The sequence below is a fragment of the Hyla sarda genome, chromosome 5 (genome assembly GCF_029499605.1).
Source record: "Hyla sarda isolate aHylSar1 chromosome 5, aHylSar1.hap1, whole genome shotgun sequence".
In the NCBI taxonomy this organism is placed as follows: domain Eukaryota; kingdom Metazoa; phylum Chordata; class Amphibia; order Anura; family Hylidae; genus Hyla; species Hyla sarda.
In genome coordinates this window covers 60,667,087-60,691,142 of record NC_079193.1, presented here as the reverse complement: position 1 = coordinate 60,691,142, position 24,056 = coordinate 60,667,087, and the positions used below count along the sequence as shown (strand labels likewise).

Sequence of the window (24,056 nt, the reverse complement as noted above, 5' to 3'; positions counted from 1 at the left end):
CTCCCATGGAGTTGGGTACCTGGCTCAGGCTGGGTCATGTGCTCCTCTCACAACACAACTCCTCTTCCAGTCACTGACCTTTTTCTGACTTTCACAAACTCGAGATCGTTCAAGCAAACATCCAAATACCAGATTATTGTTTTATTCATAATCACTAAATTATTTGGACGAGGAGATTGCAGAGTGTAACCCTGTCAGTGCCAGTCACGCTCGGCTGAGAACAAATCGCTTTTTCTTCCTGAACCTCCATATAGCTTCAATTTATCTTAAATACAATGGACTTATGGGACATTAGCAGGCAAGGATAGGATTTTCATATGATGATATAACTCCTCATGAATGTGATTATGTTGCATCACGATATAGTACAGTGAGTAATGTGATATGTCTATAGGCTGATCAGTCAGGTTCAGAAGGCTGGGCATATGTGGATAGAGAGAGGATACTGTAGGTAGGTAGTTAGGTAGACAGATAGAAAAAGGGAAATGGGTTAACAGATGCTCTCCAGAAAAAAAAGACTCTGCAATAGTAAAATAAAAATACAAAAAATGTTTTCCTGTATTGCCTTGTGTAATTGTATTTATAAAATGATCTCTTTTTATGTTTTTCTTCATTCTGAATAGGATTATTTTGGGTGGGGGTCTAGTGTCATCAGTGACGATGAATGATGTGTGGTAATGAATGACGTGTTCAGGTAACACACATCACACAAACATACATGTATATAGGATACACACATATCTAAATATATCTATATACGTGTTTCCCAACCAGGGTTCCTCCAGCTATTGAAAAACTACAACTCCCCGCATGCCCGGACAGCCAAAGGCTGTCCGGGCATGCTGGGAGTTGTAGTTTTGCAACAGCTGGAGGCACCCTGGTTGGGAAAGACTGATCTATATACATAATACACCCATAAATGTTTATATCTTTCTACATGCATGCACACATATGTCTATCTGCATGCACACAAACACACAACATCTACTTAGATATTATATATACATAAGTAAATGAGTCTTTATACATACACATGTAACATAAAATATACCCATATCTGTATACATACACTCACAAATTAAAATATCTCTATATACATAAATACACACATAAATGTCTATATCTGTCTGCATGCATTCAAATGTATCTATCTACACACAAATACACACCATCTACTTACATATAACATATACATAGGTAAATGAATCTATATTACATACATATGACGTACACCCTTATCACATTGACACATGTAAACCACACACACTCACATATCACATACATCCACACAAACACACTTCACATCGCATACATACACCACACACACGTCACATATACACACATACAGCACATATACATACACCACACATACGTCACATATACACACATACAGCACATATACACATACCACACATGAAACATACATGAAAGATCCCATACACCACACATACACACACACACGTCACATATACACACATACAGCACATATACACATACCACACATGAAACATACATAAAAGAAGATCACATACACCACACATACACACACGTGACATATACACACATACAGCACAAATACCACACATGAAACATACATAAAAGACCCCATACACCCCACACACAAACACACGTCACATATACACACATACAGCACACATACACATACCACACATGAAACATACATAAAAGATCACATACACCACACATGACATGCACATATATACATCCCCACACATGACATGCACATATATACATCCCCACACATGACATGCACATATATACATCCCCACACATGACATGCACATATATACATCCCCACACATGACATGCACATATATACATCCCCACACATGACATGCACATATATACATCCCCACACATGACATGCACATATATACATACACACACATGACATGCACATATATACATCCCCACACATCACATGCACATATATACATACACACACTATATACACACACAGTTCTTCTCAAGCTGTTAGAGCAGTTGCATCCTTGACGCTGAATCTTTAAAGCAGGGAGAGGGCTGAGGATGGGGGAGGAGAGAAGACTAGAAGGATGGAGGAGGGGGTGTAGGGGGAGTGGAATTCTCCTTGTCAATTTACTACTCAGGATCACATTCATGTGACATGAGGCTGCTCGCCCATTGGCTGCAGGCACGTGTCCAGGCTACCGGGCTCCCACGTCACTTGTGAGGCTTCTATTAAAAATAAGAACAAAAATCCAGAGTGAAAGTATTCCAGGTCCAGTGACTGCTCCTCCAATGATCCACCCCATAGAACCTGGCACATGAGCACTGGGGACTCCTCTGCAGAAGGGACACAACTTGCCCATATGTATCATCTGCTGCCCAGAGAGAGCCCTGACCTCTGATATATATATATATTGTTCTATATGCTCCTCACAGCCCAGCTCAGGACTGGTGCACGTATGCTGGACAGGTATCTGTCCATTGCTGCCATTGGGCTTCCTGAAGGATTTACTGCCTGGATGTGGAAGGAAGGACTATGTGCCTTGTTGGCGAGAAGATGCTTTGGTTTGCACCTCTGAACCAGTAAGATCCATCTACAGGAGGCAGATAAAGAGAACTACCCCGAGATCCTCCTCACACTGACAGAAGAGCTTTGAATGTTCAGGTGACTTGGAGGAGCAGGCAGTAGAAAGGGTTAAACCTAGAAGCAGCTTGTGGAATTACAGCATGGAAGAAAATGACCAGAATCACAGGGAAGTGGAGCAACAGCAGCAGGAGTCAGGGGATGAGTCCAACAGGGGGGTCCTGCCCCAGGCTCCTGGGAACCACCAGCCCCATCACAGGGTCACCAACTTCTTCATTGATAATATCCTGCGGCCGGAGTTTGGGAGGAGGAAGGAAGGAGCTGTCCAGCAGGACGAAGTCTTCTCGGGTAGGGACAGTGTTGTGGCTCGGTCTGGGGCAGAGACTGGTCAGCACAGGAGCTCTGCTGGGGTCACAGAGGGAGAAGGGGCATCCAAAGCAATCACTGGAGATCATAAGAAAATTGATGTGGGTATAGAAGAACCCCACAAAACTAGAAGCCTGAGTGGAGACCATTCCTTGAGCTCAGACTCTGATAGTTCTCAAGCCAGCTCTGTCAATAATAACCAGCAGCCTATGCTATGGCCAGCCTGGGTATACTGCACCAGATATTCAGATAGACCTTCATCAGGTAAGAATTAGCCCCCATCATTCATTTTGGGGTGACCCCCTCCCTCCCTTTGCTCTAACATGGAAACCCAAAATATTCGGAAAATGGAAGGAGAACATTGAGGTCCTTTCTCCTACAACAAGGAATGATCAATTTCGCCGAAGAATCCCTTCTGTCTGCCCCGCACACCATCGAAAATCGCAAATTGCCAAGATCTCCTATTAGCTCCATGCTGTAATTAGACACCTAATTAGCGCCAGCTCCGCTTCTTGCGACAATTACGCATAGAAAAGCCTTTGCATTTTAAACTCGCCATTATTTGGGGCTTAATTTTTCTCATGCAATTGATTTGTCACAGAGTCTTTGGCTTTGACTCCTACTGATGTAGAATCCACGAGATGGAAATATAAATAAATCCATCACACATAAGTTTATCCCATCACACATTCTACACTCATACCTTTATACATTGCTTTCTATTGTTCTATCTGTCAGCTGAGCTTTATTTCCTAATTATTCCAAAATGCAGATGGTACAAGCCAAGGATAACCGGATCCCATCGACTTACATTTGTATCCCATGTATTCTGCGCCAAAACAATTCAGTGGGATAATTCAAAGAATTAGAATATTATTTACAATGATTATATTTATTTTAAATAATACTAGTGGTGAATATAGTAGAGGTGGTGGTAATGGTAGGAGTATCAGTAGTTGTCTACTTATAAAATGATTTTATTTTAGGATTCAAATATCATTTACAATTCAATCAGTTCATTGAAGATTTTGCTTTAACCCTTATTTTATTTCTCCATTCGCATAATTGTTGATAAAAACAAATAAAGGGAGAATTTAAAATAATGTGTTCAGTAAAAATAATAATAATTTGTGTTTGGCCTTTAGCCGTCTATGCAATACATGTATTCCTTATAAAAATCTATGTTTTAAAATAGGAGTTTTGCATACTCTGGGTAGTGTCCCCCGTCTCTTTCTCTAAAATGGAATGGTCTAGTAGTAGAATTATTTATGATCTGGGATTTTCGGTATACATAATGTGCATTTGCGACTTCAAAGACAGAGTCTTATAATGTGGGTGTCATATAGAAAGCACACGTTTATACCAACATGAATGCAAAATATTGGGCACCCTTCACAAGGGGCATTCATGGAATTTCATACAGCAAAATGGGAGCATTAGATAGAATTAGATGACTCGCTTCATTCAGTTATCAGGGAAGGCGATGGGATTGCACTGTAATCATTTCGGGGGGGGGGGGGGGGGGCATCCTATACTATTATATGTGATATAATGGGAGCAGCAGAATATAGCGCTTGTTACTATACATTGGATGAGATTTTCCCAATGAAGAGCTGCACCGGAGCCCACGTGTCCCTTCTCTGATCTATGGGTGAGGGAGGCTGCTGAGGGGATCGCAGCTTGTAGTAAAAACACGTGTATGGCTGTGCGTGAGAATACTGGATGGAAGGAAGAGCATGCACTCTGCAGAAAACCGAGCAGATGGGATGTATATATATAGAAGGGGGCATGGTGTATAGAGATGGGATATTATATATATAGAAGGGGGCATGGTGTATAGAGATGTGATATATACATATAGAAGGGGGCATAGTGTATAGAGATGTGATATATACATATAGAAGGGGGCATAGTGTATAGAGATGGGATATATATATATAGAAGGGGGCATAGTGTATAGAGATGGGATATTATATATATAGAAGGGGGCATGGTGTATAGGGATGGGATATATACATATAGAAGGGGGCATGGTGTATAGAGATGGGATATATATATATAGAAGGGTGCATAGTGTATAGAGATGGGATATATACATATAGAAGGGGGCATAGTGTATAGAGATGTGATATATACATATATAGAAGGGTGCATAGTGTATAGAGATGTGATATATACATATATAGAAGGGTGAATAGTGTATAGAGATGTGATATATACATATATAGAAGGGTGCATAGTGTATAGAGATGTGATATATACATATAGAAGGGTGCATAGTGTATAGAGATGTGATATATACATATATAGAAGGGTGCATAGTATATAGAGATGTGATATATACATATAGAAGGGTGCATAGTGTATAGAGATGTGATATATACATATAGAAGGGTGCATAGTGTATAGAGATGTGATATATACATATAGAAGGGTGCATAGTGTATAGAGATGTGATATATACATATAGAAGGTTGCATAGTATATAGAGATGTGATATACACATATAGAAGGGTGCATAGTGTATAGACATGTGATATATACACATATAGAAGGATACATGGTATATAGAGATGTGATATATACATATAGAAGGGTGCATTGTGTACAGAGATGTGATATATACATATAGAAGGGTGCATAGTGTATAGGGATGTGATATGCACATATATAGAAGGGTGCATAGTGTATAGAGATGTGATATATACATATATAGAAAGGTGCATGGTGTATAGAGATGTGATATATACATATAGAAGGGTGCATAGTGTATAGGGATGTGATATATACATATATAGAAGGGTGCATAGTGTATACAGATGTGATATATACATATATAGAAGGGTGCATAGTGTATACAGATGTGATATATACACATATAGAAGGATACATGGTATATAGAGATGTGATATATACATATAGAAGGGTGCATAGTGTATAGGGATGTGATATACATATATAGAAGGGTGCATAGTATATAGAGATGTGATATATACATATAGAAGGGTGCATAGTGTACAGAGATGTGATATATACATATAGAAGGGTGCATAGTGTATAGAGATGTGATATATACATATAGAAGGATACATAGTGTATAGAGATGTGATATATACATATAGAAGGATACATAGTGTATAGAGATGTGATATATACATATATAGAAGGGTGCATAGTGTATAGAGATGTTATATACACATATAGAAGGGTGCATAGTGTACAGAGATGTGATATACACATATAGAAGGGTGCATAGTATATAGAGATGTGATATATACATATAGAAGGGTGCATGGTGTATAGGGATGTGATATATACATATAGAAGGGTGCATGGTGTATAGGGATGTGATATATACATATAGAAGGATACATGGTGTATAGAGATGTGATATACACACATAGAAGGGTGCATAGTGTATAGAGATGTGATATATACATATAGAAGGGTGCATGGTGTATAGGGATGTGATATACACACATAGAAGGGTGCATAGTGTACAGAGATGTGATATATACATATAGAAGGATACATGGTGTATAGAGATGTGATATACACACATAGAAGGGTGCATAGTGTACAGAGATGTGATATATACATATAGAAGGATACATGGTGTATAGAGATGTGATATATACATATAGAAGGGTGCATGGTATATAGAGATGTGATATATACATATAGAAGGGTGCATAGTGTATAGGGATGTGATATATACATATAGAAGGATACATGGTGTATAGAGATGTGATATATACATATAGAAGGGTGCATAGTATATAGAGATGTGATATATACATATAGAAGGGTGCATAGTGTACAGAGATGTGATATACACATATAGAAGGGTGCATAGTGTATAGAGATGTGATATATACATATAGAAGGATACATAGTGTATAGAGATGTGATATATATATAGAAGGGTGCATAGTGTATAGAGATGTTATATACACATATAGAAGGGTGCATAGTGTACAGAGATGTGATATACACATATAGAAGGGTGCATGGTGTATAGAGATGTTATATACACATATAGAAGGGTTCATGGTGTATAGAGATGTGATATATACATATAGAAGGGTGCATAGTGTATAGAGATGGGATATATACATATAGAAGGATGCATAGTTTATAGAGATGTGATAAATACATATATAGAAGGGTGCATAGTGTATAGAGATGTGATATATACATATAGAAGGGTGCATAGTGTATAGAGATGTGATATATACATATAGAAGGGAGAATAGTGTATATGGATGTGATATATACATATAGAAGGGTGAATAGTGTATAGGGATGTGATATATACATATAGAAGGGTGAATAGTGTATAGGGATGTGATATATACATATAGAAGGGTGCATAGTGTATAGGGATGTGATATATACATATAGAAGGGTGCATAGTATATAGAGATGTGATATACACATATAGAAGGGTGCATAGTGTATAGACATGTGATATATACATATATAGAAGGGTGCATACTGTATAGAGATGTGATATACACACATAGAAGGGTGCATAGTATATAGAGATGTGATATATACATATAGAAGGGTGCATGGTGTATAGGGATGTGATATATACATATAGAAGGATACATGGTGTATAGAGATGTGATATATACATATAGAAGGGTGCATGGTATATAGAGATGTGATATATACATATAGAAGGGTGCATAGTGTATAGGGATGTGATATATACATATAGAAGGATACATGGTGTATAGAGATGTGATATATACATATAGAAGGGTGCATAGTATATAGAGATGTGATATATACATATAGAAGGGTACATTGTATATAGAGATGTGATATATACATATAGAAGGGTGCATGGTGTATAGAGATTTGATATATACATATAGAAGGGTGCATAGTATATAGAGATGTGATATATACTTATAGAAGGGTGCATGGTATATAGAGATGTGATATATACATATAGAAGGGTGCATAGTGTATAGAGATGTGATATATACATATAGAAGGGTGCATAGTGTATAGAGATGTGATATATACATATAGAAGGGTGCATGGTATATAGAGATGTGATATATACATATAGAAGGGTGCATAGTGTATAGAGATGGGATATATACATATATAGAAAGGTGCATGGTGTATAGAGATGTGATATATACATATAGAAGGGTGCATAGTGTATAGGGATGTGATATATACATATATAGAAGGGTGCATAATATATAGAGATGTGATATACACATATAGAAGGGTACATAGTATATAGAGATGTGATATATACATATAGAAGGGTGCATGGTGTATAGAGATGTGATATATACATATAGAAGGGTGCATAGTGTATAGAGATGTGATATACACATATAGAAGGGTGCATAATATATAGAGATGTGATATACACATATAGAAGGGTGCATAGTGTATAGATATGTGATATATACATATATAGAAAGGTGCATGGTATATAGAGATGGGATATACACATATCGAAGGGTGCATGGTATATAGAAATGTGATATATACATATAGAAGGGTGCATAGTGTATAGAGATGTGATATATACATATATAGAAGGGTGCATGGAATATAGAGATGGGATATACACATATAGAAGGGTATATAGTATATAGAGATGTGATATACACATATAGAAGGGTGCATGGTGTATAGAGATGTGATATATACATATAGAAGGGTGCATAGTATATAGAGATGTGATATATACTTATAGAAGGGTGCATGGTGTATAGAGATGTGATATATACATATAGAAGGGTGCATAGTATATAGAGATGTGATCTATACATATAGAAGGGTGCATAGTGTATAGAGATGTGATATATACATAAAGAAGGGTGCATAGTGTATAGAGATGGGATAGATACATATAGAAGGGTGCATAATGTATAGAGATGTGATATATACATATAAAAGGGTGAATAGTGTATAGAGATGTGATAGATACATATAGAAGGGTGCATAGTGTACAGAGATGTGATACATACATATAGAAGGGTGCATAGTATATAGAGATGTGATATATACATATATAGAAAGGTGCATGGTGTATAGAGATGTTATATACACATATAGAAGGGAGAATAGTGTATAGAGATGTGATACATACATATAGAAGGGTGCATGGTATATAGAGATGGGATATACACATATAGAAGGGTGCATAGTGTATAGACATGTGATATATACATATATAAGGGTGCATGGTGTATAGAGATGTGATATATACATATATAGAAGGGTGCATAGTGTATAGACATGTGATATATACATATATAAGGGTGCATGGTGTATAGACATGTGATATATACATATATAAGGGTGCATGGTGTATAGACATGTGATATATACATATAGAAGGGTGCATGGTGTATAGACATGTGATATATACATATATAGAAGGGTGCATAGTGTATAGACATGTGATATATACATATATAAGGGTGCATGGTGTATAGACATGTGATATATACATAAATAAGGGTGCATGGTGTATAGACATGTGATATATACATATAGAAGGGTGCATGGTGTATAGACATGTGATATATACATATATAGAAGGGTGCATAGTGTATAGACATGTGATATATACATATATAAGGGTGCATGGTGTATAGAGATGTGATATATACATATATAGAAGGATACATAGTGTATAGAGATGTGATATATATATATATATATATATATATATATATATAAGGGTATATAGTGTATAGACATAGGATAAATACATATAGAAGGGGGCATGGTGTATAGGGATGTGATATATATATATATATATATATATATAGAAGGGGGCATCGTGTATAGAGAGTTGATATACACATATAGAAGGATACATAGTGTATAGAGAGGTGATATACATATAGAAGGATACTTGGTGTATAGAGATGTGATATATACATAGTGTATAGAGATGTGATACATACATATAGAAGGATACATAGTGTATAGAGATGTGATATATACATATAGAAGGGTATATAGTGTATAGAGATGTGATATATACATATAGAAGGATACATGGTGTATAGACATGGGATATATACATATATGGAAGGGTACATGGTGTATAGACATGGGATATATACATATATGGAAGGGTATATAGTGTATAGACATGTGATATATACATATATAGAAGGGTATATAGTGTATAGACATGGGATATATACATATATAGAAGGGTGCATGGTGTATAGAGATGTGATATATAAATATAGAAGGGTATATAGTGTATATAGATGTGATATATACAGATATAGAAGGGTACATAGTGTATAGAGATGTGATATATACATATATAGAAGGGTACATAGTGTATAGAGATGTGATATATACATATATAGAAGGGTACATAGTGTATAGAGATGTGATATATACATATAGAAGGGTGCATAGTGTATAGAGATGTGATATATACATATATAGAAGGATACATAGTGTATAGAGATGTGATATATACATATAGAAGGGTGCATAGTGTATAGAGATGTGATATATACATATATAGAAGGGTGCATAGTGTACAGAGATGTGATATATACACATATAGAAGGGTGCATAGTGTATAGAGATGTGATATATAAATATAGAAGGGTATATAGTGTATATAGATGTGATATATACATATATAGAAGGGTACATAGTGTATAGAGATGTGATATATACATATAGAAGGGTGCATAGTATATAGAGATGTGATATATACATATATAGAAGGGTACATAGTGTATAGAGATGTGATATATACATATATAGAAGGGTTCATAGTATATAGAGATGTGATATATACATATATAGAAGGGTACATAGTGTATAGAGATGTGATATATACATATAGAAGGGTGCATAGTGTATAGAGATGTGATATATACATATAGAAGGGTGCATAGTGTATAGAGATGTGATATATATATAGAAGGATACATAGTGTATAGACATGGGATATATACATATATAGAAGGGTGCATGGTGTATAGAGATGTGATATATAAATATAGAAGGGTATATAGTGTATATAGATGTGATATATACAAATATAGAAGGATACATAGTGTATAGAGATGTGATATATACATATAGAAGGATACATAGTGTATAGAGATGTGATATATACATATATAGAAGGGTGCATAGTATATAGAGATGTGATATATACATATATAGAAGGGTGCATAGTGTATAGAGATGTGATATATACATATAGAAGGGTGCATAGTGTATAGAGATGTGATATATACATATAGAAGGGTGCATAGTGTATAGACATGTGATATATACATATATAGAAGGGTGCATAGTGTATAGAGATGTGATATATACATATAGAAGGGTACATAGTGTATAGAGATGTGATATATACATATATAGAAGGGTGCATAGTATATAGAGATGTGATATATACATATATAGAAGGGTGCATAGTGTACAGAGATGTGATATATACACATATAGAAGGGTGCATGGTGTATAGGGATGTTATATACACATATGGAAGGATACATGGTGTATAGACATGGGATATATACATATATAGAAGGATACATAGTGTATAGAGATGTGATATATATATAGAAGGATACATAGTGTATAGACATGGGATATATACATATATAGAAGGGTGCATGGTGTATAGAGATGTGATATATAAATATAGAAGGGTATATAGTGTATATAGATGTGATGTATACATATATAGAAGGGTACATAGTGTATATAGATGTGAGATATATATAGAAGGGTACATAGTATATAGACATGGGTACTCAGAGACAGGCAGTGATGTGGTAATTGATAGAAAAAGAAAGGGGCAAGAGAGAACTAGAAGGAGGGAGGGATCAGGGGGATATGGAGATGAAAGGAGCAGAAGGATGAGAAGATGGAGGAGGGAAGCAAAGAGGATAAAAATGAGTCTTATTTGCAAGAACTGCAAATGGAAGAATCTACAGATCCAATAAACCTGATCCTTTCAATCGATGTGGTCATAGGATCTCACGCCTTAGGATATGGGGGGCACAGAAGCCTCTTGGATGGAGGGGGAGAAGGAATAAGCACAGGAGAAGGCAGAGACAAGGACAGCGACATAGATTGAGAACGATGTTTCTGGCATTGATTGGCGTCCCAAGCGATCAATATCTGGCAACCACAACTCCCAACTTGCCCTTCCATTTCTACAATTATAAATCAAACTCTGTGCTGCTTCTAAAGCCAAAAAAGCAAAATAATACAAATAAGAAAATAATGCAAACAATAAATGGAATAGAAATGTCCTGCAGATGATAAAGGCGCCCCCCATGGCAGAAATTCAGCCCCCATGCATTTTATATCATGTTTCATTATTAAACAGATACGGTGGGCAACGTGCAGCAAATAATTAGCTGGGCTGAATGACTAATGTATGTGTGATGTTAATATTTCAAGTGGAGAGGGAGAGGGGCTTGTGGGGGGAGAAGTGGAGGAGGAGGCCTAATAGTATCCAGGCTCCCCTCAGCCCCAGGAATCCCCACTCTCACTCCTATCCTTGTTCCACAAATATTATTCACCCAAACTGGGATCCAAAAAAACAGTTTACTGTATAGAATTGTATTTATAAAGAAACCACCAGCCATTGCCCAGAGTTTACAGCCCGTGTAGCCGGGGAGTCACAATACGCGTTTCATGTCACAATACGAGTCCAGATCTTCCCATAACCCCCCAGGATCTTATCATTCACTGCATCTCATTTCTAAATACATAAGAAAATGTTTCCTAAATTTCCAGACTCGCATAGTCTATCTGATCATCTCTGTAAACTAACTTCATATATAAATAACATTTCAAAACAAAACCTATTTTGTAAATAGTGATTTTTAAATATTTTACTTTCATTCAAATTTATTTTGAAAAAGCGTTACACATGATATATTCAGTCCAGTCCTGAAACCGGTATATACTCTGTAGCCTGAAGGAAAAAAGAAAAGTTTGGGATAAACTCCCAGAACTCTCCAAGAATCACAGTTTATCCTCTCTAGTCCGGATTTCTTTATGTACCTGCCGCTTTTATTATTATTATATTTTTCTTTTCTTGTAATTATTTTCTTGTCATTTTATAAAGAGCTTCCATTTAAGAAATATAATTCAATATTTTTAGGATATTATTTACTACATGTCTACGATAATGATTGTTACTTGTATAATGGCTTGCTATAGAATGTATGCTATATTTTGTTTTTTGTTTCTTTAATGGTTTGCTATAGAATTTTATTACTTGTATAATGGTTTGCTATAGAATTTTATTACTTGTATAATGGTTTGCTATAGAATTTTATTACTTGTATAATGGTTTGCTATAGAATGTATGCTATTTTTGATTTTTGTTTCTTTTAATGGTTTGCTATAGAATTTTTTTCCTTGTATGATGGTTTGCTATAGAACTTTTTTCCTTGTATAATGGTTTGTTATAGAATGTATGCTATTTTTAGTTTTTGTTTCTTTAATGGTTTGCTATAGAATCTTTTTCCTTGTATAATGGTTTGCTATAGAACTTTTTTCCTTGTATAATGGTTTGCTATAGAATTTTTTTCCTTGTATAATGGTTTGCTATAGGACTTTTTTCCTTGTATAATGGCTTGCTATAGAAATGATGCTATATTTTGTTTTTATGGTTTGCTATAGAACCTTTTTCCTTGTATAAGGGCTTGCTATAGAATTTTTTTACTTGTATAATGGCTTGCTATAGAAATGATGCTATATTTTGTTTTTATGGTTTGCTATAGAACCTTTTTCCTTGTATAATGGTTTGCTATAGAATTGTTTTCCTTGTATAATGGCTTGCTATAGAACTTTTTTCCTTGTATAATGGCTTGCTATAGAAATGATGCTATATTTTGTTTTTATGGTTTGCTATAGAACTTATTTCCTTGTATAAGGGCTTGCTATAGAACCTTTTTCCTTGTATAAGGGCTTGCTATAGAATTTTTTTACTTGTATAATGGCTTGCTATAGAAATGATGCTATATTTAGTTTTTATGGTTTGCTATATAATTTTTTTCCTTGTTTAATGGCTTGCTATAGAATTGTTTTCCTTGTATAATGGCTTGCTATAGAAATGATGCTACATTTGGAGTCTAACCCCGATTTTTCCACTGGCTGCAGGTCCAAGATCCCGTAAACCAAAGAAGAAGACAGTGACTAAGGAAGACAAGAGGCCCAGGACAGCATTCACTGCAGAGCAGCTCCAGAGGCTCAAAGCTGAATTTCAAACTAACAGGTATTTGACCGAGCAGAGAAGACAAAGTTTGGCTCAGGAACTGAATCTTAACGAATCTCAGATTAAAATCTGGTTTCAGAATAAGAGAGCTAAAATTAAGAAAGCCTCAGGGAACAAAAATTCCCTGGCACTACACTTGATGGCACAAGGACTCTATAACCACTCCACCACCTCCAAGGATGGCAAATCAGACAGCGAATAGGAGCGAGGGCAGAGATGCAAAAGTCTTATACAATGCAATAATTTAATAAACTAAATAAAAGAAATATACAAGGACTGGGAATAGTTCTAATCGTGACATGGGCCAGTGTACAAACGATATACCAGCATTGCGCTACAGAGTGGAGAAGACAAAGTCGCAATATTCTATGTAAATATAATTTACAGGCAAAAACTAAAATCCAAAATATCCGCTCAAGAACTATTTTTCTTAATTATTATTATTATTGTTATCTGGAGCAGATTCTATCTTTCCCGGTAATTTTTTTTTCTTTATTTTCTTTATTTTCTTTTTTTCTTTTTGCCTAGGCTTTATTTTTTACTAAAAGCGATGTTCTGGCTGTTGTGGTTGGACAGTGAAGACATGAAACGTTCTGCTAAAGTCCAAAGATTTAACTGCTGCATTTTCGCACTACTGTGAATTTAAAGAAAAACAAAAAAACAAAAAGAAAAATAGCTAATATTTGTCCTATGTTTTTTATATTATAAGTTTTTGTGTTAAAATAAAAAAAAGCAGGAACGATGTTTTATTGCATTGTATTAAACATGTACTTCTTTTTTCTTTAAAACAAAAATGATTAATAGTTATGTAAAGAGTCGCAGATTATGATTTATTTATACTTGGAGGGTTGATATATAGTTTTGCACTTAGTTTTTTTTTTTTTTTTAAATCTTTTATTGCCTTGAAGTCAAGAAAGGGAGGGGGGAGTGTGTCAGCATTAAAATCAGGGGTGTGTGAGTTTGGACATCAAAATCTGTAGGGGGTGGTGGAAGGGGTGAGGGCTCCTCAATATCATAACCAGTGTGAAGTGGGATTGTAGGATCCTGTAGGGAAGATGGGTCCTGGCATCAGCTTTGGTGTTGTGGAGTGTTTATCACATCTAGGATGGAGGTTCTGCATCAGATTCAGAGGAGGGATCTCCTGCAAAAGACCAATAGAAAGGGGGTTCTCATCCGATCTAATAAGGAGGTTAGGTTGTAACATCTAAATCAGAAGGATGTTATTGGCATTAGCACCAGGGGGAAAAAGAGATAGATAGGCCTTAAGAAAAAGAATGGGGATCTCAAGAAGGAGGGAGGAGACAAACAGATGGGGGAAGGGGAATCTCGTCAGATACAAAGGGGGGGGGGGGGTATTAAAATTAGGAAAAACTCTCCATGGGTGGATCTAAAAAAGATCTAAGAGGAGCCCAAGATGAGAACAAGGTGGAGAGGATCAAGATCGAGGATGGAGGGGGTATTATCAGATCCAGGAGGGGGTATTATCAGATCCAGGATGGAGGGGGTATTATCAGATCCAGGATGGAGGGGGTATTATCAGATCCAGGATGGAGGGGGTATTATCAGATCCAGGATGGAGGGGGTATTATCAGATCCAGGAGGGGGTATCATCAGATCCAGGAGGGGGTATTATCAGATCCAGGATGGAAGGGGTATCATCAGATCCAGGAGGGGGTATCATCAGATCCAGGAGGGGGTATTATCAGATCCAGGATGGAGGGGGTATTATCAGATCCAGGATGGAGGGGGTATTATCAGATCCAGGATGGAAGGGGTATTATCAGATCCAGGATGGAGGGGGTATTATCAGATCCAGGATGGAAGGGGTATTATCAGATCCAGGAGGGGGTATCATCAGATCCAGGAGGGGGTATCATCAGATCCAGGAGGGGGTATCATCAGATCCAGGATGGAGGGGGTATTATCAGATCCAGGAGGGGTATTATCAGATCCAGGAGGGGGTATTATCAGATCCAGGAGGGGGTATTATCAGATCCAGGAGGGGGTATTATCAGATCCAGGAGGGGGTATTATCAGATCCAGGAGGGGGCATTATCAGATCCAGGAGGGGGTATTATCAGATCCAGGAGGGGGTATTATCAGATCCAGGAGGGGGTATTATCAGATCCAGGATGGAGGGGGTATTATCAGATCCAGGAGGGGGTATTATCAGATCCAGGAGGGGGTATCATCAGATCCAGGAGGGGGTATTATCAGATCCAGGAGGGGGTATTATCAGATCCAGGAGGGGGTATTATCAGATCCAGAAGGGGGTATTATCAGATCCAGGAGGGGGTATTATCAGATCCAGGAGGGGGTATTATCAGATCCAGGATGGAGGGGGTATCATCAGATCCAGGATGGAGGGGTATTATCAGATCCAGGATGGAAGGGGTATCATCAGATCCAGGATGGAGGGGGTATTATCAGATCCAGGATGGAGGGGGTATTATCAGATCCAGGAGGGGGTATTATCAGATCCAGGAGGGGGCATTATCAGATCCAGGAGGGGGTATTATCAGATCCAGGAGGGGGTATCATCAGATCCAGGATGGAGGGGGTATTATCAGATCCAGGATGGAAGGGGTATCATCAGATCCAGGATGGAGGGGGTATTATCAGATCCAGGATGGAAGGGGTATCATCAGATCCAGGATGGAAGGGGTATCATCAGATCCAGGATGGAGGGGGTATCATCAGATCCAGGATGGAGGGGGTATCATCAGATCCAGGATGGAGGGGGTATCATCAGATCCAGGATGGAGGGGGTATTATCAGATCCAGGATGGAGGGGGTATTATCAGATCCAGGAGGGGGTATCATCAGATCCAGGAGGGGGTATTATCAGATCCAGGATGGAAGGGGTATTATCAGATCCAGGATGGAGGGGGTATTATCAGATCCAGGAGGGGGTATTATCAGATCCAGGATGGAGGGGGTATCATCAGATCCAGGATGGAGGGGGTATTATCAGATCCAGGATGGAGGGGGTATTATCAGATCCAGGATGGAGGGGGTATTATCAGATCCAGGATGGAGGGGGTATTATCAGATCCAGGATGGAGGGGGTATTATCAGATCCAGGATGGAGGGGGTATTATCAGATCCAGGAAGGAGGGGGTATTATCAGATCCAGGATGGAGGGGGTATCATCAGATTCAGGATGGAGGGGGTATTATCAGATCCAGGAAGGAGGGGGTATTATCAGATCCAGGATGGAGGGGGTATCATCAGATTCAGGATGGAGGGGGTATTATCAGATCCAGGAAGGAGGGGGTATCATCAGATTCAGGATGGAGGGGGTATTATCAGATCCAGGAGGGGGTATTATCAGATCCAGGATGGAGGGGGTATTATCAGATCCAGGATGGAGGGGGTATTATCAGATCCAGGAAGGAGGGGGTATCATCAGATCCAGGATGGAGGGGGTATCATCAGATCCAGGATGGAGGGGGTATCATCAGATTCAGGATGGAGGGGGTATTATCAGATCCAGGAGGGGGTATTATCAGATCCAGGATGGAGGGGGTATTATCAGATCCAGGATGGAGGGGGTATTATCAGATCCAGGATGGAGGGGGTATTATCAGATCCAGGAAGGAGGGGGTATCATCAGATCCAGGATGGAGGGGGTATTATCAGATCCAGGATGGAGGGGGTATCATCAGATCCAGGATGGAGGGGGTATTATCAGATCCAGGATGGAGGGGGAAGTATCAGATCCAGGATGGAGGGGGTATCATCAGAATTAGAGGGGGACATCATCAGATCCAGGAACGAGGAGGCATTAGGGTGAAAAGAAGATATAACAGTGTAACCTGTAGATAAATCCTGAAATGCATTTCTGGTCTTGATGTGTCAGATATATTACAGGAAGGATCTTAATGTCAGATCCCAGTAGAATCCCAATAGATGTGACACATGCACCAGATCCATCATGTTCTCCCTGCTGTAATTCCTGCCTTATTCATAGGACCTAATGGCGTCCAATCAGCAGGAAGATGCTGTCTTGTATATGTAGCATTCATCTGATGCCCCTCCCCCAATAATGGAGTCCCTCTTATCCTTACTATTACTGTCCCCTCACCAGCCTGACACAATCTTATGTCACAGCAGAGAACAACCCCCTGAAATGAATGTCCACAGCATCACCCTCCATATTAATACTGTATTATTTCCGCCATATTTAAATGTTATTTGTGGCTATTTTTGTAACACCAGAGTGTCTCCAGTACATTCCCTATACATGCACGCGAGTATTTGTGTTTCCCATGTGCATTACTAGGATATCAAAGTTTGAATAATAAATAATAAATAATAAATGCTTTGTCTATGGTAATTGACATAAAATACTCCTCTGCATAAGGAAATCTACTCAGTGAATAAATCTGATGTAAACTCTTTGTGGCTTTTTGTAGGTCTGATGTCCCATTTACAGCAATGAGGGTAGTATAAGTGTTAACCCCAAGTTTGCTGGGATACAATGAAAGATCTATTAAACATGCTATTCTATTTAGAGATGAACCCATTGTATTGGATTATTGGCGGTATCCTGAGGTATTCAGGAGTCACATTGATACTTCTGTATCTTCCCATTGTTCTCACACCATTGTAAATACAGTCAGCATTAGTGTTTCCTCTTCACACCTCGAATAATTATTCTTATTTTTACAATGTGTCACAGTGTAAATAAAATGTCTGACATTTTCATGAAACTTTCTGCTTTACCGTTTTTATTCTTTACTTTTACTCTGATGCCAATAAAAAGTTGAATGTTGGGTAAAAAAGATATTAGACAAAATCTATCTATGTATCCATCCAATGCTAAATGTCAGGACTGGTCGCCACCTCTGATGATGAATGTTTCTATTTGCCTTAAATCACTTTTTGCATTTCCTTTATTCCATGAATTATAGTGTATAATGGAAATATAATGGAAGATGTTCAGTGATGTAAATGACGACCCTTCTGGGGTCTAGATTCTTATGGCCAAGATTGTATCCAGTATGAGATATTTTTACCTTTCCAAAACTTTCATTCCCCCTGTTGACCTGGTGTTTGTAAAGAGATCACTTCATTGTGTATGTTCAGTCCTCCAAACAATGCATCCAATAAACCGTTTTATTATGTATACCATTGTTTTCTTGTATATGCTTTTTATATATTTTTTATTTTATCCTGGTTGCGGTATATAGATGATTATTATTATTATTATTAGTATCATCATCAGAATCAGCATATATGATTGATACTAGCTATACAAGAATAAAATAATAATAATAATAACAACAACAATAATAAGAATAATAATTCTAAATAAAAAAATCTATATACTGTTACGGCTGTCACTAATGCCTCATCTACTACTACTAATAATAATACAAAGCCCATACACACCTTAAACTCTATTCATGTTTCCATGATTTTGCCCATCACCTCTTTTCAAGTGTGAAATGGAGCCACTTTACGTGTTTTGATGTGCCCATGTTTTGTGCAATGTCAAACACAAACGAAACACTATTTGGCAATGGAGGGCTAGCATGTTGGGTTTGGGGGGGAGCAGAAGCAAGCTGCAGGGTTTGGCCAAGTATTTTTGTATCGTGGGGAGATATTATTAACTTGTAATATTAAAGGAAGATGAGCAGAAGAAGAACCCAGCAGGGGGATCCTGCAATGGAGCATGGGAGCCCCCCAGAAGAGATGTGTCTTTATGCGCCCGGCACCGGATGGGTTAACAGGGCATGCGGTGAAGGCACATGTTACATAGGCACCTCAGTAGGTAATTAAAACATAAACTTGACAGAGGAGGTGACCCGGTATAACTCAATGAGTCAGAATCAATAAGCAATGCACTTCATATGGCTGGAGCAGAGGATCCTGGGGGGTTCAGGAGCCCAAAACAGACAGGATAACCCCAAATCTCTAATGTGGAATTGTTTGAGGAGGTACAGTTTAAATGCATTATCAATTGCTACAGTTTATTACTTAATTTAATATTCAATATATCTATATCTATATCTATATCTATCTATCTATCTATCTATATCTCTATATCTATCTATCTATATCTATCTATCTACATCTATCTATCTACATCTATCTACATCTATCTACATCTATCTATCTACATCTATCTACATCTATCTATCTACATCTATATATATATATATGTATATATATATATCTATATATATATATATCTATATCTATCTACATCTATCTATCTACATTTATCTATATCTATATCTATCTATCTATCTATCTATCTATCTATTTCTCTCTCTCTCTCTCTCTCTCTCTCTCTCTCTCTATCTATCTATCTATCTCCTATCCATCTCTCTCTCTCTCTCTCTCTCTCTCTCTCTCTCTCTCTCTCTCTCTCTCTCTCTCTCTCTCTCTCTCTCTCTCTCTCTCTCTCTCTCCATCTATGTATATATATATATATATATATATATATATATATATATATAGCAATAGATAGATAATACAACTTTTATTTAGGACATTTTGCATCCCAGTGTCCTACTACATATTTGTATACATTGTTACACGAATAAGATTTTCTGCCCTGTCTAATGTAGTGTTCCCCAACCTTTGTCTCTCCAGCTGTTTTGGCTGGATGGGAGTTGTAGTTTTGCAATAACTGGATGGAGAGAGGCAGGTTGGGGAACACTGTTGTGTACTACAGGAATAAATTGCTTTAAATAATCCTTTATTGCAAAGAAAACACACTCAGACAAGTTTTAATATTATTGCTGAGAGACAATAATGCACAGTTTTATAGACCAAGGATATTACATTCTTTGCATATACGTATTTATTTATTTGAATTATTTATTTCTTTTCCTAGCTATAATCTATCGATCTGTCTCCTATTTTTATTTTTTATATCAATACATTATTATTGTTTTATTATTCCATCTCTAACCCATAAAATGTTATACCAGTGTTTCCCAACCAGGGTGCCTCCAGCTGTTGCAAAACTACAACTCCCAGCATGCCCGGACAGCCAAAGGCTGTCCGGGCATGCTGGGAGTTGTAGTTTTGCAACAGCTGGAGGCACCCTGGTTGGGTAACACTGCGTTATACTATAAGAGCAATATTAACTCTATTAATGTGTAATTACCTATTTGCCTTTGTATTTGTTGTGGTTTCTTCTATAACTTGTAGCAATAATAGTTTATAAAGTATCAGAGGATGTAACAGAAGTTATGAAATATTCAAAGTACAATGAGAGGAGAGCCCAGTGTGAAAAGCGCCTTTGGAAACAAAAGAGTGGATTTTTGTCTTCAGATTTGAAGAGGTAACACTGGCCCCCACCCCTCCTTTCCTCCAGTCCCTCTCTAGCCCTGCACAAGAGTCCTGGAACAATAAAGACATCAGTCCCGGCTTCTAGATAGCATTACTATATCCCACACTAATATTTGGCCATGTTGTGTAAACAATGGATCCTGTAAATACAGGCTCAGGCTGGGTTCACACTACGTTTTTCAACTACGGTTCCCGCATACGTTTTCTATCAAAAACCATATGGGAAAAAAACGGATGGAACAGTATGGGAAAAAGTAAACCGTATGTGTTTTTAAAAGTGAATACTGTTCCGTCCGTTTTTATTTAAAAAAAAACATACTTTTTTGAAAATTCTGTCCATTTTTAATGGGAGGGGTCTTGGGTGGAGACTTTAGGATGCAAATGCGCATGTGCAAAGAAAAAACGCATACGGTTTTGCCATATGGAACCGTATACATGTGCGTTTCCCATTGATGTCCATGTTAAAAAAAAAGGTATGCGGTTGCAGTACGGTTTTAAAAATGTAGTCAAAACTGTGGTCGAACACGGTTTGGGGTACTGTTTAAAAACGTATTGCAAGCAAACCGTACGCAACCGTATGCATCAAGGTGCATACGGTTTGCAATGCTTTGCCTATGTATACGGTTTTCAATATCGTTCCATGCGTTTTCACTAATGAAAACGTATGCGGGAACCGTAGTTGAAAAACGTAGAGTGAACCCAGCCTTACACTGATACATAGGGATGTGCAGGAAGAGAGGAATATTTGGGATGTTACAAGAGGTGAGGGGTGTGGGACTCAGATCTGGATTGTAGCTGCAGTTTTTCATATATAAAAGTCATGTTTTCATCTCTGTCCCCAGTAGCCAGATCACTTTCCTGCCAAGTCCTCCTTCCTCACACACAGAATGTCATTTTGGCAAAGTCTGCAGACTGTGCTGTGTGTAGACACTGTGTCCACATGCTGCACTTGTCATTCTGTGCTGCTGGTATACACAGCGCATCATTACAGCTCATATTATTTGTTGTCATCATATTCTGCCCTTTATATTAAACAATGCTTGGATTGGACCTGACCAGTCATAGTCATCCTCAGTTTTTTGGGGGTTAAATCTGAGGATATGAGGATGGTCAGGGAAGCATTACAGCCTCTGGCAGGGAAAGCTCTCATAAAGTCTGTTCTTCCCTAATGTAATAACACATATTGCAGTGCACAGTGCAGGCTAATGGTAATTGCAGACGGCCACCAGATCATGACAGTGGCCTTTAGAAACCTACTGGATTTACCGCAGTGTATATTGGTTTGTGTAACTATGGAAGACTGCACAAACAGCACATTTATAGTAACAAATCCATCCATATACACACACATACACACCTACACTAACAAACTTACATAGAAATGATTACATACAAGAGTACACTCATCGTCATAGACACAGACACAGATAAATGCACACAAACAAACACAAACACAATCATATCCAAAAGTACACAAAAACATTCACAAGCATATACACACAGATTCTACAGAATAGGCAGAGATACCATAGACTTACACTATACACACAAAGGAATAAACAAACAAACAAATAAATAAATAAACAAACAAATAAAGAAATCGTGGAGTGTGCACACATCGTAGACAAGATGTTCACATATACACTGCTCAAAAAATAATAATAATTATAAAGGGAACACTTAAACAACACACTGTAACTCCAAGTCAATGACACTTCTGTGAAATCACACTGTCCAATCAGGAATCAACACTGATTGACAATCAATTTCACATGCTGTTGTGCAAATGGAACAGACAACAGGTGGAAATTATAGGCAATTAGCAAGACACCCCCAATAAAGGAGTGGTTCTGCAGGTGGTGACCCCAGACCACTTCTCAGTTCTTATGCTTCCTGGCTGATGTTTTGGTCACATTTGAATGCTGGCGGTGCTTTCACTCTAGTGGTAGCATGAGACAGAGTCTACAACCCACACAAGTGGCTCAGGTAGTGCAGCTCATCCAGGATGGCACATCAATGTGAGTTGTGGCAAGAAGGTTTGCTGCGTCTGTCAGCGTAGTGTCCAGAGCATGGAGGCGCTACAAGGAGAAAGGCCATTACATCAGGAGAGGTGGAGGAGGCCGCAGGAGGGCAACAACCCAGCAGCAGGACCGCTACCTCCACCTTTGTCCAAGGAAGAGCAGGAGGAGCACTGCCAGAGCCCAGCAAAATGACCTCCAGCAGGCCACAAATGTGCATGTGTCCACTCAAACGGTCAGACTCCATGAGGGTGGTATGAGGGCCCGACATCCAAAGGTGCCTACAGCCCAACACAGTGCAGGATGTTTGGCATTTGCCAGAGAACACCAAGATTGGCAAATTTGCCACTGGCGCCCTGTGCTCTTCACAGATGAAAGCAGGTTCACACTGAGCACATGTGACAGAGTCTGGAGACGTTCTGGTGCCTGCAACATCCTCCAGCATGACCGGTTTGGCGGTGGATCAGTAATGGTGTGGGGTGCCATTTCTTTGGGGGGCCGCACAGCCCTC

The 24,056-nt window shown here is 38.0% G+C and overlaps 1 protein-coding gene across 1 annotated transcript; it reads left to right on the top strand.

Moving 5' to 3' along the window:
• Positions 1 to 2,271: 2,271 nt before the first annotated feature.
• On the top strand, positions 2,272 to 15,516 carry EN2 (engrailed homeobox 2). Its single transcript, XM_056518378.1, has 2 exons — positions 2,272 to 3,202; positions 14,102 to 15,516. Exons 1-2 carry the CDS (start codon positions 2,716 to 2,718, stop codon positions 14,416 to 14,418), a joined length of 804 nt encoding a protein of 267 aa, XP_056374353.1. The 5' UTR covers positions 2,272 to 2,715; the 3' UTR covers positions 14,419 to 15,516.
• Positions 15,517 to 24,056: the final 8,540 nt, after the last annotated feature.